Raw genomic sequence first — 16,954 nt, forward strand, 5'->3', positions numbered from 1 at the left:
TTCCACTTTAAAAGCTTGAATGTCACACTGGACATGGCCTATAAGATTGAGGCAGCGACAAGAGAGCAGGCAGCAGACCAGGAGTGGCATCAGCTCCGCAGGCCTAGGATCACCTCCTCACGTTTTAGAGAGGTGTGTTTTGTGAGGGGAGTGAGCTCTGCAGTCTCTTGCAGAAAGAATCACCAAAGGAAGAAGGCAGACTGCAGAAATGAGAAGAGGTGCAGACATGGAGTTTGAGGTGGCAAGGGAGTACTGCCAGATGAAAAATGTCAACTACACACCCTGTGGCCTCGTCATCCACCCAGATGCCCCTTGCTTGGTGCCTCGCCAGATGGCTTGATTTTTGATCCATTCGCACAGCCACCGTTTAGACTGGTTGAGATAACGTGCCCTAATGTGAAGAACTATGTGGACTGTAAATACCTTCAAATGCAGGATTGGCACTCTTACTACTGGCAGGTGCAGGGTCAATTGTTGATCACTGGCCTGCAATGGTGTGACTTTGTGATTTGTGCTCAGGAAGACATGCTGGTGCAGGTATCCAGGTTGACCCGGAGGTAAAAGCAGTCATCAGAGAGAAGGTGGACCAGTTTTACTTTAAAATGTACATGCAGAAGTACTTGTCTGTCGCCAAAAGATCTTACTGATCGATGCAGGATAATTCAGGTGGGGGCCTTTGTATGAAGAAAAATGAAATTACCTGCAATAAACTTTTGTTATTGTGAGAAGCAGGAGTAAATAACATTTCATGCCTTTCAGCTGAATTTGGAAAATGTATTGGCTTATTTCACTATTGTATTGTTATATTACATGACATATTCACCTGTTATTTGTGTAATTATTTCATGCTTTGTTTAATTTCAAATGCTTTGGCTCTTCATAACATACAGGGTGGCTATACAGAACTACACATTAGCCACAACATATGCCTCACAAGTGTTTAAAATAATTACACCACACACAGGTGCCATTTACTTAATGTAGTCTATTACTTGACAGTAAAATGTGGTTCAGATTTTCCAAGCAAGGTGACTTTTTTCACAGTTCACGTTTGTCATTCACATCTAGAAATGAGACCACAGCCTTTTTCGAGGGGCTCTTACAGGCAATTTCAATGTTTCATGCATGTTCTTTAGGTCAGCCAAACTCTTTATCGCCAAAGAAGCAATATTTGCATCAAAAAGTTACACCATAATTGTTATATAAATAGATGCTGTGTATTTTGCAATAAACACAGAGAAAGGAGAAAAAAAAGATTTTTTTCAGATTTATTTGTAAGTGATAAAAACAATTAAATCATTCCATATACAATTTGTCTCATGGTGACGGTATAAAAGATGTTTTCAGATTTAATATGCAATATTTTACTGTATGCATGGTTTGATTTCATACATTTTATTACAAGAGATAGAGAGGGGGACAATTAATGAACAGTTGGCACTTTGACAAATTAAACTACTCAAAGTCAAACATATAACTTGTATTGCTACATAAACATGTATCATGGAATACATATGTCAAATCTACATCAGAGAATCCAGTTCTTGTTGAAATTGTTATGTAGTGTTGTTTATCATAAAGAGAGACAAATGGAACAGAATTGAGGGAGGCCGATTAGCAGTTTAGCGAGCAGATCTGAGACAAGAATATTGACCATTCAGTGTACAAGTATCCAGAGAGACTGGCTCAGTGAGGTTAACAAAGTTATTTGGCCCAAGCCTTGACCAGTGGCTTCTTTTGATAGTTTGTTAGGAGGCAGGCTACTGCAAAAAGCTGGTTGATACGGCCACAACTGGTCAGAGGGATAATAGTGTCAAACAGTTTGTTCTCTTTGATTCGCCTAATTGTCCTCTCCACATGTATCCTTAAGCGTGCAATGTCCTGAGTGACCAGCACTTCGCCATGAGACAGCTGTGACTTTTTACTCAGAAAAGGTGGTCTGTAAACTTTGCAAGGCACTAGGTCGTCAATTCTGAATCCCTTGTCCACCATTACAGCCATATCTTTATCCAAAAGAGGGACAATGCCAGATTGCCTGAACAATTCTTTGTCACTGATAGACCCGGAATACAGTGAGCAAATAAAAGTAACAGCACCATGTGGTGACACACCAATCATTCATTTCAAGGTAGTGTGGGATTTATACTGTGAAAACATCTCACTCGGTAAGAGTAAAGATGAAGGCATCTAACATCTCATCTCTGTACAGTCAATAAGGACTTGTGTGTCAGAGTATTTGCTGAATACACTCGGCACCATGGCTCTAATTGTCTCAGGAGACATCCATATTCCAACAGCACCCAATAAGGTGTACAAAAAATGTACCCAGGTTTTGATTATCCTGCTGACAGTGCACTGATGAATGCTGAAACGATCACCCAGATCTTTCTCCTTCAGACCCAGCGACAGGTACACCAAGAACAGGAACAGTTCATCAACCATTGGAAGGCATCGGCGCTGGTGGGAGGTGGGGAGCAGGGGGGACAAATCTTAGTGGTAAAAACGATAATCACTGCATGGTCATCATAAATGTTTGTAAAGTGGGGTCCAAAAGTCTGAGACCACTTGTATGTGGTTTTAATTATATTGAATTAGATAGTAGTGTTCTTACGGATGCGGATTTATCAGCAAGCTACTTTTAAAAACAAAATGATTAAGTATGAACTATGCCTACCGGTCGACGAGGTGGATCAGTGGCATTGTCAGGAGCTGCTGTTGTGCTGGAAGTGGATGACTGTGTACCAACACGCACGATTCTCCTCGTTGCAGGTTCAATCTGTCTCCAAAATGCCTGTAGATGGCGGTAGCTGGCAAATCTAAAAGAGTGAAAAAAAATTATTATTACCTTTAAATCAAAGCATAACCCATTATTGATGTTTGGGAAATGCATCATCACAAAGCTGAAAACAGGCTGTTTTTCTGAGCTTGTTGACTTTTTAGAGATATGTGGTTCTCACAGGACAGAGATGCTACAAACAGGCTATGATGATCTTATAGATTAAACTAGCCAACAGTATATAAAGAAGTTAAAATGAGCTCAACCTTAAACATCTACAGCAGTAAAATGCAACATACACATTAATGTAGCAGTAATATTAATCCATAAACATCCTATATAATAGTAAAACACTGAAAGGGATCATTTTACTGCACTATGAGTACTTTTACTTTTCATACTTTAAGTAAATTTTTCTGATAATACTTACATACTTTTACATAAGTAAGGTTTTGAATGCAGGTAGTGGAGTATTTTCACAGTGTGGTATTAGTGCTTTTACTGAATTAAAGGATCTGAATACTCTGCCCACTACTGTGTGTGTACATATACATTCATAAATGAATGGATTTGAACACAATCTAGGTCTGCAAGAAAGTCATAACCACAGAGGTATGCAAGCTAAGTATCATATCAAGAAATCTCGGTCAAGATGGCCACTTAGTGAGCATGCTGTGTGAGTGCAGGTCCTGCTGTCTTTAAATGTTTGTAGCACTTCATGGCTCTATGAGTACATCTTTATGCCTACTTATCAAAGTCTTATAAGTAAGACTTTGATATACTTAATACTTGTTCAAATACGTCTATTCTTGAGGCTAGGCCTTCGTCTTTTCAACTTATTTATCCTGATAAACGCCGGAGGCACATCACCAAATCATGGACCAAGTCCAGATGAAAACCCTGTTTGACGGCATCCAACAGGTTAAAGCTGATTTAATGGACTATTTTGACACCAATTGACATCCTATCTGTGTTACACTGAGTGAAATGAAAGTATCCCTGACTAATCTAGGAGAACATGTTTCAGAAATGGAACAGCGTGTGGGAGCAAATGAAGACAATCTAAGCAATCTCCTCACTCGGGTCAAAAAACTGGAAAATGACAAGCTTCACTTAATGTCTAAAGATCCCTAAATCTGCGCTTCATCAGGGTACCTGAAGGTGTTGAAGGCCGCGACATGCTGGATTTTATGGCCCGTCTGATCCCTCAAGTCCTGGGGAAGGATAATTTCCCCACTTTGCCTGCCATGGAAAGAGCGCATCGTACTCCCACACTTCTTTAGGGCGACAAACCCAGTCCGCGGCCAATATTGATCAAGTTGCTAAACTTCCAGGATAAGGTGAAGATCCTACGGCTTGAAAAAAAGAGAAAAAAGAGCTGCTATTTAACGGGAGTCGCATCTTTATCTATCCGGATTACAGTGCCGACCTGACGAAAAGGCGTCGCTCCTTTGACCCGGTTAAGCGGAGGCTCCGTGAACTCCAACTGAGGTTCTCCCTCCGATACCCCTGCACACTGAGTGTGATTTCTCATGGCAAAGAGCAGCTTTTCACTGACCACAAAGCTGCAGAAGCTGTCTTTATGTCCTCTGCTAACTCCTCCATGAACTCTATAGGCTAGATTCTAGCCTTTCATCAGCCTCCTCAAGACTGATGGTACGACAACCTGGTAAGAAGTCGCAAAAAGAGCCATGTCAATGTATGACCAGTCACAGTGCCTGACTCTTGGAATTAATATATGTGTTCATGCCTTTGTTTTATCTTATAATTTGCTACTATGCAGCTATTTTTGAGTATTGTTTACACTCAACAGGTTGCATCGCCACTGAGCTGTGTTTTGTTTTGCTGCCGTATAGAGGCCTAATGTCGTAAAAAAGAAGGAATGAAAATATAAATGAAAATTGGCACCCTTTTGACTAGTTTAGGCTGGTGGTAAATTAATTACTTATTAAAACTATATTTAATGCAAAGACCTGTCAATGGATTCTTTTATCTTGTTTTTTTTGCTTTGCTAATGAAGCCTTATGTAGCAGCTGTTTTAATTTATGTCTTATCAGCACCTTAGTGATATGGTCACTCTTTCTCTTTCTGTTATCTGTATCTGTATTTGAGTTAATTGTCCCTGATGTTGATCCATCTCACTTTGAGTGTATTTTTGTAAAGATAACCCTGCATGATAATAAATACATAACTATTGGTAACATATACATGGATTTCTCGGCAACGTCATCACTGCTTGCGCACGCAACCGGGGGGCAGAAAGAAGACGTGTTTCGTGTAGCTAGTAGTAGTAGCAGCATAGCGTAAGTCAAAACGCCAAGGAGTTGTTGCGTGGTAAATTGCACAAACAGAGCCAGTGATGGGTGCCTGATGTTTAACATACCTAGGGGGAAGCATGCTTTTGCCAAAAACCGTCGGAGGTTGGGGAGGGGAAGGGCAGATTGGGGTCATATGTAAGCATGCAGTCAATTTGGCCCTCCACTACATCCTCCGGCACCTGGACTCCGCAGGAACCTACGCCAGGATCCTGTTTGTGGACTTCAGCTCTGCCTTCAACACCATCATCCCGGCTCTGCTTCAGGAGAAACTCTCCCAGCTTGGTGTGCCTGACTCCACTGCAGGTGGATCACTGACTTCCTGTCTGACAGGAAGCAGAATGTGAAGCTGGGGAAACACGTCTCCGACTCACAGACCATCAGCACCGGATCCCCCCAGGGCTGCGTTCTTTCTCCTCTGCTCTTCTCCCTGTACACCAACAGCTGCACCTCCAGTCACCAGTCTGTCAAGCTTCTGAAGTTTGCGGACGACACCTCCCTCATCGGACTCATCTCTGATGGAGACGAGTCCGCCTACAGGTGGGAGGCTGACCACCTGGTGACCTGGTGCAAGCAAAACAACCTAGAGCTCAACGCTCTAAAGACAGTGGAGATGGTTGTGGACTTCAGAAAGAACCCAGCCTCACCTGCCCCCATCACCCTCTGTGGCTCCCTAATTGACACTGTGGAGTCTTTCCGCTTCCTGGGAACTACCATCTCCCAGGACCTCAAGTGGAAGCTGAACATCAGCTCCCTTGTGAAGAAAGCACAACAGAGGATGTACTTCCTGCGGCAGCTGAAGAAATTCAACCTGCCAAAGACAATGATGGTGCACTTCTACACAGCCATCATTGAGTCCATCCTCACATCCTCCATCACCATCTGGTACGCTGCTGCCACTGCCAAGGACAAGGGCAGGCTGCAGCGTGTCATTCGGTCAGCTGAGAAGGTGATTGGCTGCAATCTGCCGCCGCTCCAGGACCTATACGCCACCAGGACTCTGAAGCGTGCTGGAAAGATTGTGGCTGACCCCTCCCACCCCGGACACAAGCTCTTTGAGTCACTCCCCTCTGGCAGGAGGATGAGGTCCATCAGGACCAAAACCTCACGCCACATAAACAGTTTTTTCCCCACCGCCACTAGTCTTATTAACAAGGCCCGGAATCCACCCTGACTCTCTCCACACCCCACTGTAAATACTCTGTACCTACTGTACCTACTCTGTACCTACTCTGCTGTAGCGTTCCTTTTACTACTGTTTAATTTATTTTACTATTTATTTAATTTTATTTTATCGTTATTAATACATACTGTGTGTATATGTTTATACTTATATTGTTTATATTCTTTTTATCCTTCTTATATTTGTATGTGTGACATGCTCCAACAACACCATGACAAATTCCTCGTATGTGCAACGTACTTGGCAATAAAGCCCTTTCTGATTCTGATTCTGATTCTGAAGAGTCAGGCTCCCGTTGTATCAAACAGAAAAGCTGCAGCTTGTTCAGTTGTTCAACTAATATCTACCTGTCAGGGCTGTAGTACTCGAGTCCGGACCGTAGATAGTTAAAGGTCCGTACCATGGATGTATTAAGTGAACTCGAGACAAGTTTAGACTGCTAGCTAAAGCTACGCCGATGTTTTGCTAACGTTAGGTTAATATTAGGTAAATATTACGACTGCCTTTGGAGTTTCTTATATCTGCTTCCACGTTGTCAACATAAGACCTGTGGCCTTAGTGCTCCTTTTGTACCATAATGTTATTGAATAAACAAGATAGGTGGGTTTTTATTACGTTACACACAAAGCTAACTGGCTATAGTTAGCCTATATGCTAGCGGCCATTAGCTAACGTTGCCGAGGCAGCGGCAGTAGAGTTTCGGCGAGCTAACCACGACAGTGTTGTCGCCCTCTCGCCCACAATCAACCTCTGCTGCTAAAAACAGTCAACCTGCAGTGATGTTTGAAATGGAGACACATATCGTACCTTTCGCCCGGGAATCCTGGCCATTATTTTAAGGCATAAACCAACCATAGGGGTACACTCAGGGGTAACCCTGCTGCTAACATTGGCTATTACATTAGCCTAAAATGATAATTATAGCCATACATATATATCACAGTAACACTGCAAAATTAAAGACAGACAAACAGATCCAACTAAAATCACGTTTATTGAGTCAGCAGTTATATACAAACAATAAGGAAAGCTTAAGGTTGTTGCAGTAGTGGACCAGCTCACCAATCTGGCTTTCTGCCCCTGGTATGCGCACGCACCCTGTAATGTTTGTAAACAGGAAACCCGTCTATGTAGACCTCCCTCTGCACCAGCGGAATCATTTGATTTTATCATCTCTACTATTAATTCAATTACGTGCAGAAATGAAATTATCTTACTGGGAGACTTTAACAAGAACTGGACTGATAAATCCTCAAAAGAAAGAAACCTTTTTGGAAACTTGGAAACCTAACCCAGCTCATCAGAGAACCCACCCGTGTTATGCCCCGGAGTCAATCTCTTCTTGACTGGATATTGGTTTCTCATCCAAACAGATTCATTAAAGCAGTGATTATGTCCGACTGTTTCAGTGACCATGCCATTGTATATTGCATCTGGAAAATTAAATTGCCAAAATTACCACCCAGATTAATTAGAATTAGGCAATACAAGAAATTAAATATAAACCATTTAATAAATGACCTGATTTCAATTAATTGGGATAGGTTTCATCTTATTCCAGATGTAAATAATGCATGGGACTTTCTATATTCTGAATTTATTAACGTTGTAGATAAACACGCTCCCATGAAAACCACTAAAGTTAAGGGTGCGCATCTTCCATGGATAACATCTGACCTTATAAGTATATTTAGACAGAGAGATAATGCCTGGGCTAACTTTCATAAAACCAAAGATCCGACTGACTGGGAAAGGTATAGGCAATTGCGAAATCATAGTAAAACTATGTCCAGAAATGCTAAATCTAACTATTATAAGGAATCCCTTGTACATGACTTTAGAAATCTTAAACAGTTCTGGAATACAATTAAAGATATAATTAATACATCCAAGAAATCCTTACCTACTAAACTCACAGTCAATAAAATCATTTTACAAGACCCACTACTAATTGCACAAGCGTTCAATCAACATTTCTTTCAGGTATCTTCAGCTACAGTTCCCAATCTCTTTATTGATTGCCATTTAAACAATTTCCTGCCCGTCATAGTTTCTCTTTCAAGCATATAACACCTGTGGAGGTACAAAATGCAAACAATGCTCTAAAAATGAGCAGTGGTCCTGGGTTGGATGGCATTGAAACCAGATTTCTCAAATGATCAGCTCATATCATTATGTATCCGTTATGTGATCTCTTTAATATGTCTTTATCCACATGTGAAATACCTGCCATATGGAAATGTTCCTGTATCATTCCACTACCTCCATAAAGGCGGTGATGTTCTTGATCCCAATAATTATCGACCAATTTCAATCATCTGTTCTATTGCAGAAGTTTTCGAAAAAATGATTTATGATCAACTGTCCCATTATCTAGATAAGTGCAATATGTTATCGCCGTTTAATCAAATCATTCCACAACCACTGCACTATTAAAGCTTACAAATGATATTTTCTCTGCATCTAATAGCAGTCAACTAACTGGTTGCAATTTTTATTGATTTAACAAAAGCATTTGACTTAGTTGATCATTACTTGCTCTTGGATAAATTGTTCTCTGCTGGTTTGTCGCTCAATGCACTACTCTGGTTCAATTCCTATCTCCATAACAGAAAACAATGTGTTATTATATAAGGATGCAAATCCGATATATTAATTCAGCAATGAGGTGTCCCTCAAGGTTCCACTCTTGGTCCACTTCTCTTTTCTATTTTTGTTAATGACCTTCCATCAATCTGCTCTGAATGTTGTGTTCAGCTTTATGCAGATGATACAGTATTATACACTTTCAAAACTAATTTATTACAAATCGAATCAGCTCTGCAGTCTGACTTTGATAGCCTACAACATTGGCTCATAAGAAATAAATTATTACTTAACAAAACCAAATCTCACATTATGATTTTTGGAATTCCACAGACCATCAAATCCAAATTAAAAGGTCACACGTGTAATTACATGTTCTGATGGTAGTTCACTGCAAAAAGCTGAACACACCAAATACCTCGGACTTTGGCTAGACTCTGAGCTCTCATTTAAGTATCATATTGATTATATTTAAAAAAAATCAATTTTGGTATTGGTGTTCTCTACCGATCCAGAAAATGTTTCTCGCTTACTGTTAGAAAGAAACTTGTGCAACAACTTATCTTACCAATTATGGACTATGCTGATGTTGTATATCAGGTTGCACCCAGCACTAATCTGCTCCCTCTCAATGTTGCTTACAACAGAATCTGTAGATTTGTTCTTGGATGTCCTTTTACTATTCATCATTGTATTATGTATGAAAAACTTGCTCTTCCATCACCCTCAATAAGAAGACATCAGCATTGGTTGCTGTTTATTTACAAATGTATACATTGCAATTACCCTAGCTATCTTAAACAGCTTATGGTACCCTTTTCCTCTACCTACCACTTGAGACACTCTACACAACTTATTTTTTCTGTCCCTGCTGTACATTTCTCAACAGCTAAGAAAGCCTTTAGGTTTAAAGCCCCCTCAGATTGGAATAATCTACCTGTAAATATTCGGTCCATTTTATCTCTCCACTCCTTTAAAAATGCCCTTTTCCTATTACACTACCAACTGTACCTGTCCTTAATCCTCTACAACACCATAACACCTCTTCTAATATTATGAGTAGTATCCAGTTTCATTCTTGCTTTGTCACAAACTTGATTATGACTGACTGACTATGTTTTGTTTTTTTTTTTTGTTTTTTTTATCTGTTTCCGTTTTGTTAACTGTTGTGTCTAATTATGATTGGATTGTATATTCAATTATTGTTAAGGACCCCCTCAAAAACGAGATGGTGCATCTCAAGGGGTTACTCTTAATAAAGAAATTTTCAACATATGACATAATACGTACCTGGTATAGAATCTGATGTCGTCATCCGATGCTAAAAATCTCTCCAAGCCAAATGACTGCTTCAGTGTAACCTCAGCCAGCCTCTTTTGCAGCTCCTCTATCACCTGCTGCTGGACCTCTATTTTTTCACATGCTATATCCAAAGCTGATGGTTCTGGTTTTGCATCGTAATCATGGCACTGAAGCAACAGTTCAACATCCATCTCTTCCTCTTTAGTTGATTCATCCTCTGGTCGTTGTGTTCTCTCCCAGACACTTGGTCTGACTGCCGGCAGAGAGTAGTCGTTCCAGGCGAACAACACGGGTACAGCCAGAAAAAGGTTTCAAGCGTTGTCCACCTTGAATGACATCCGTGGAGACGAAATGTCTACTACAGACTGTGGTGACTACTAAATTCTCACGTATCACATTATGTATCCATATTTTTCTTACGGTTTCTTTCTTTGGGAAGTGGTGGAAACTCACGGTGGAGTTGAACTTCCCTGACGTCGTGCATTGAGGTACGCAGAAGAAATCACTGTTGGGATTATCCCGCTTCTGGTACTTTACTGGCTTTGACATTTCCTTCTTCTCACTAACATTCAGATTCAGAAGTTAAAATCAAATAAAACGCCAATAGTAAAAAGCGCCAGCTAGGTTAGCTAGGCCAGGTCAATAGCTGTCACCGTCAGTTCCTACAGCTGCTACCGGCTTTTCCGACAAGCAGAAGCAAACCGGAAGTCAGGAGACCTGTTTTCCGGTTTGGTCACGTGACGCTCGGCATAAAGCCTATCGATTTGATTTGATTTAGTGTCCCATCATGGTACCTATATGTAAACATATTGTAGCAGCATATGCTGACTCAAGATATCTATGTTTTTTAATCATTCGTTCAATGAAACAACATGGACCAGTATTCCTTTCATGTTGCCCTTTGACAGTACCTGGTAAGTGGGGCTGTCAGTTGACCGGAAGAAATTCATGCGGGTGGCCCAGTGCTCGAATTACGTGGGAGCCAGAGGGAGCCGAGCTCCCATAGAGTGAGGACTGGCTCCCATGAAAGCAACAAAGTCAAAAATCTGAGGGGGTCTCTCACATCTGAAGGTGTCTGCCATATGTGGCATTGTAATTTAATCTTAAACAACGCTCATTATCCATCCCTGTGCGGTCTCTTACCATTAAAGACGTTAAATTAAAATATAGGCTACTACGGGACGTAGACCTGAGCCTAACCTATGCTCATGAACGCAGCATGACTGCACTTCACCACCACACCACTAGGCTATGTGAGCAAACCGCATAGGCTACGATCGATTTGACAGCACTCGCAAGTCCGAAGAAGTCACCTTGCTTTTAGCTTAATGTGCTTTTGAGGTAAATACCACCAATACATCTTAAATAAATAAATCTGTAGTTATCCTCTACATCCATGTATTTCGGGTGCAGGATCAAAAATGTTACCGTTCAAAGAAAAGTGAAAGATCCGCACACCAGAAAGCTCCCATTAAAGTTTTTATTTATTTAATTACAGTGACGTTTCAAGCCCTTACAGCCCTTCCTCAGACTACCATGGCTTGCAAAAGATGCATTACCGTTACTGTCTGATCTTCAGATGTTACAGTTGTCAGTCTTATGTTTTCCTTGACTTTAATTTCTATTTTAAATAATGCATTCATACATCAGGTACGTGCGATGTTGTCGGCAATGCCAACTGAATGATCCCATAAAGACAGTTCCACGGGTTCTCCACCCAATAAAGATCTACAATCGCAAGTGTAGAAGACACTTATGTATCTATAAACTCATTACATATATCCACAGGTGAAAGAGCCATAGGATGTGGTGGACATGGACCTGGTTGGTCCTCTAAGAGAGACCCCAAGGAAGCACCAGTATATTTTAACTGTCACTGATCTCTTCACAAAATGGGTCATTGCAGAGCCCCTAAAGAACAGTTCAGCCAGTGAGGTATTGGCAGCCCTGGTCTCTAAACTCTACATGTTCGGTATGGTCTGGAAAATATTTTCGGACAGAGGCAGCGAGTTTGACAGTAGTTTTAAGTTTGGGTGGGACAATGTGGGACATGTTTTCAATGCTTATAACCTAGGTTTTGGATTGGCAGCTCAACACACATATCTTTGAGGCGCTGAATATCCAGCATGCTGTGTCCAGTGCCTACCATCCACAAACAAATGGTAAGTGTGCTGGCACAAAATGCTAAGAGTACAATGTTATTCAGTCCATGAATGTTTTGTTTGCTTAAGATGTGTATGTAGTAAATGCATTTTGATGGTTAAGGATGAACGGACCAACCAAAATGTGAAGCGTGCCCTCAGGCGGTACGTGAATGAGGCCCACAATGATTGGGACGTTCATCTGCAAGCAATTGTGTATGGCATTAACACAGATTAGTTTGACATTTCACAGGGATATTTTTGTTGTTGAAAGTATGCCCATGCATACTAAAACACTTTTTTTAAATTAGAGATCGACGCAGTACAGCCCGTACTATCTCCTCTTCCACAGTCACCCCCATCTCCCATAGGCTATGAAAGCCTGTCCAATGGAGGACAACTTTGGGGTTGAGGATCCAGAGGAAGAGCTGGACAGTACCTTGTTTAAAACCAAAGCTTTAAATGAGAAGGTTAGGTCTTATGTAACTTATGTGCAAGATGATTGCATGCATTGAAGTATACTAAATTCTATTTACTGACCTTTTAGGTCATCAACAACATCGAGAAGGCCCAGAGCAGTTCCAAAAAAAGCTTTGAGGCCAGGAAAAATAAGCGGGTGAGGCAAGTCTGTCTAGAGGCTGGTGATGAGGTTCTCTCTCTATTGTATGCCAGAGTGACACCAACAACCTTTTTCTGTTGGAGGTACCTTGGAGGTAATAGCACACCATCGAGGAGGAACCCAGGGGACCATGTTTATGCAGCAGGTGGCTGGCTGGTGGACCACCAGTATGCAAGCCGTGGTCCACTGTGGTCCAATGACCTGGGGCCTCTCCAGGATGAACTGGTGAGTGCCAATTCCATGAGTCTTCTGTCTTGTCTTCTTTCTTGTCATATACAGCATGCTTGCCTACTTTAACCCTTGTAAGGTGTTTGGGTCTGTGGGACCTGTTTTCAATGTTTGCTTAAAAGAAAAATTATGCTATTTATTATTTCTTCTAACTCAAACTCATTGACCTTGGCTTGGATTGGGAATGCTTGCTTCAAGCTTATAAAAGAGGCAGCCAAGAGACATGTATGTTTTTATTTTTAGATTTCATATCATTTTGGAGGCATTATTAAATACTGACTTAAAATAACCCATAGGGAATGGATTTCCATATTATGGACATGTATACAGTTCCCACCTTGAAAATGGGTGAAGTACGATTGCCGGTGAGTTTATTGAGTACAATACCATGCTTCACATAGATGCCGTAAACAAATTATTACAAATGCAAAGTTGTAGGAGTTTATGGATGTATGAACCTTTCTTTTCTAGGAAAACGGCAATAATAATACCGGCATGGAGTAGGCAGCCAAATGCAGCGGACCACTACATGCTCTGTGTACTGTTTCAGTACCTTTTTACATATAGGTCTACCAGTGGTGGCCCCAGTATGTGATCATTATGACATATGTCCGTACAGGTCTTGTTAGTAGCCAAGAAGGAAGCCATTTTCTTGACTCAATGAACTCTAATGGTTTTGGTGATGAGGCTTTAGGTATTTAGGTTTGAACTACAGAGCTGATGGACACTGCTCTACAAATTGACCTGTGACTGCTAAAGGCTGACACACAGCAGCACATGTAATCATAACAATGACTACACCTACTCCCATAGAATTCAATTTAAGACATCTTAAACATTGTCACACCTAGAGGTGTGAATCTTCACTGATCTCCCGATTCGATTACGATTATCAGGTCAGCGATTCGATTCGATATTCTCGATGCGTCAAAAACTTTTTTCTATTAAAGTCATATAGGATATTTGACTTGACAAACTTGCATTGTCAAGTGCAATGCCCAAGCTGCAATAAGTAACTTTAGACTGGAATGATGAAGTGTTTGGGTTCATTTCTTTAAGGTAGCTACCACGAAGGTTTACCTATTTTGGATTAGTCATATACCACCCTACTTTTAACCAGCAAATCTATTGTGCTGTATTGGAATAACTGACCCCAGACAACTCTTTAACAAAAAAGGTATTGTTTACTGATCAATAACTTAAATGTACAAATAATATTTAGCTGTTAGATTGAAGAACAAAAAAAACATAACACAAATCACACCCTTCAAATATGCTAACTGTAATATTTCTTCAAGTGATATTACACACAACCAGGGCATGAAGTTAACTTTTTTGACCACCAGCCACTGTGGCAGGTGGATTTTTAAATCCACCTGCCACAGGGACTTTTTACCAGCCACTTTTTTTTGCGTCATAAAGGTGAAAAACAGGAATTGCTGTGACTCTATGATCCTGTCCTGTCCTATTGATGGTAGCCCGCCTTGATAATCCTGCATAGGGGCCCGGTGTTGGCTCGTTATGCCACTGCATATAAGAGATGAGATGACTGACAAAATCAGGAGTAGCCTACGCGCACCACAACAACAACCAAACACTGGTGAATGCGCACCATAACACATGAATGTTTTTTGTATAGTTCTTAAAAATAAAAAAATAAATAAAAAGGAAACTTGTTTTGGGGAGAATAATACTTATTACTATTAATTAATTACTCTAGGCTGAGATTTTCTAGGAACTTTACCAAAAAGGCTCAGGATGCTGCAAATGTTGGTAAAATATGAAAAAGGCTGGTGGATTTAAGACACAAAATAATTTATTGGATGAATCAAATATGAACATATCTGTCATTGTCAGTGGCTTGTTAATCTTTACATTGTTAGTTAATTTCCTATCCTGGCCTGGGACACACATTCATATGGTTTGATAAAGTACTTATTGGACTTTAACTTATCATTGCACTTACAATAACGTAGCTGTCCTCAATTTAGGTCATCCTTTACGTCTCATCTGCGTTTTTTCCTGCATCCACCATGTGCGTTTGTGTGTGTGTCTGTGCGTGCGTGTGTTTGTGTGTCTGTGTATGTGATTGTGTGTGCGCGTCAGTCGCGGGGGAAATGGAGCAGCCCCGCCCGCTGCAGCCGACAATTTGAAACAGCAGCGCTGACTTTAGAGTGAAGAAATGTTCCAGCGTACATTGATGTTAAAATGTCTACATGTTGGCAGGACGGTCTGAAATGTTTTGACGGTCTTTCGCTGTACGTTTTGTTGGTAAATGTGAGATGTTCGAGTCACATACACGTCTCGTCTTCATATCAGAAACTAGGAAATTAATTTGACCCGTTCTCACTTCCGCTTGGTCAGTGGCTGCACGTGGGATGCTGGGATTGTGTGAGTAATGAAAATGCGATAGGGGGCCCCGGCTGTCAATCAATGTCTAGTGATGCGGGCCCCTGATTGGACCAGGCCCGTAAGCAACCGCGTACCCTGCTTACCGATAGTTACGAGTCTTTATCACTCAATTCTCATTGGCTACCCGCCAATGTGGCAGGTAGATTGACAGTTTCACCCGCCAATCACAAAAGTTACCCGCATTTGGCGGGTGGGCGGGTGCCAATTTCATGCCCTGCACACAACTACCCCTTTACCCGTTTCTCTATCAGTTTCCACTTAGCTAAAACACTCCAGCTACACAAAATGATTCCTCCTTACAGCAAACCCTATTAAACCACTGTTACCACACACACACACACACACACCCCCACACCCGCCGGAAAAAAAAAAAAAAAAAAGTTGCGGGCCTTATGGTAGCTCGTGTGGACGTTATCTTCAGTGACGCAAACACACAGAAATCCAACTTACAGTTAGCTGTTAGTCCAAGAAACACAGCTCAAACACGAAAACCAGTCACCAGCTACGGCAAAGTCCTCTTCAGCAGGGAAACACGCTGTCGTCCTCTCCGGTCCAAAATCAGCGTCCTCCGAATCAGCAACTCTCCGCCCTTAGTTCCGACTTTAGCTAGTCCGTTAGCTCCAACTTTAGCTAGTCCGTTAGCTCCAACTTTAGCCAGGCACACTAGCACAACGTTTGTTCTAAACCACTGCTGTTAGACAGGAAAAGTGCCGAAGTGTAGGTAGCTACACATCTTCAGCTTCGTTATTCCACTTAGATCTTCTCCAAGCTAACTATTCTAGTTTCTCTCGATGTTTCTCAGCGTTTTCTTTCCTCTTCTCGATTTGTGATTCTCTCCACTCTCCCGTGTCTCCACTCAGCCATTTTGCGTGTGTGTGTCTGTGTTTGTTTGTTTGTGTGTCTGTCTGTGTGTCTGTCTGTCTGTCTGTATGTGTGTGTGTGTGTGTGTGTGTGTGTGTGTGTGTGTGTGTGTGTGTGTGTGTGAAACGGGTTAGGTTACTGAGAATGCTATTTTTCATTTGAATGTTTATGCCGCGGCCGGAAAATTAACGAGCGACGTCATTGCGTTATAATCGATATGGTGGGCCACTGCATCGATGCAGCATCGTCCATGTCCGCATCCCGATGCATCGATTATTTGATTAATTTCAACACCTCTAGTCACACCCCACCCCCAGATTATTGTCCATGATGTTGCTGTGTAAAAGCCTTAAGAAATACAAATCAAAAGTCCAAACAGTTAAAAGGACTATAATCATGTTTTAACAAAAGCCTTGTTCTCTGGCATCAGGCAAAGCCCTTGTTCTATAGATTAATGTTTTTTAATGTGAACAGCTTGCATAATGTTTTTTTCAGACAACTTGCAGGAGCAGTGGTTAATGGGCCATGGGT

The 16,954-nt window shown here is 41.3% G+C and overlaps 1 protein-coding gene across 1 annotated transcript; it reads right to left on the bottom strand.

Annotated features, from left to right (window-relative positions):
* Positions 1–2,160: 2,160 nt before the first annotated feature.
* On the bottom strand, positions 2,161–10,455 carry LOC116035516. The gene is made up of 3 exons (XM_031278607.1): positions 10,151–10,455; positions 2,675–2,816; positions 2,161–2,457 (listed from the first exon to the last, which is right to left on the bottom strand). The coding sequence occupies exons 1-3, from the start codon at positions 10,351–10,353 to the stop codon at positions 2,188–2,190; spliced, it is 615 nt and encodes a 204-aa protein (XP_031134467.1). The 5' UTR covers positions 10,354–10,455; the 3' UTR covers positions 2,161–2,187.
* Between the last annotated feature and the right edge of the window lie 6,499 nt (positions 10,456–16,954).

This window comes from Sander lucioperca, chromosome 16, assembly GCF_008315115.2.
Source record: "Sander lucioperca isolate FBNREF2018 chromosome 16, SLUC_FBN_1.2, whole genome shotgun sequence".
Classification (NCBI taxonomy): Eukaryota; Metazoa; Chordata; class Actinopteri; order Perciformes; family Percidae; genus Sander; species Sander lucioperca.

Excerpts from the sequence above, each read along its gene's own strand:
- LOC116035516 (XM_031278607.1), bottom strand. The coding sequence starts at position 10,353 with ATGGATGTTGAACTGTTGCTTCAGTGCCATGATTACGATGCAAAACCA. Across the intron at positions 2,817-10,150 it reads GACATCAGATTCTATACCAG|ATTTGCCAGCTACCGCCATC; the intron begins GTACGTATTATG and ends TCACTCTTTTAG. Across the intron at positions 2,458-2,674 it reads CTGATCCACCTCGTCGACCG|CGCCGATGCCTTCCAATGGT; the intron begins GTAGGCATAGTT and ends ACCTCCCACCAG.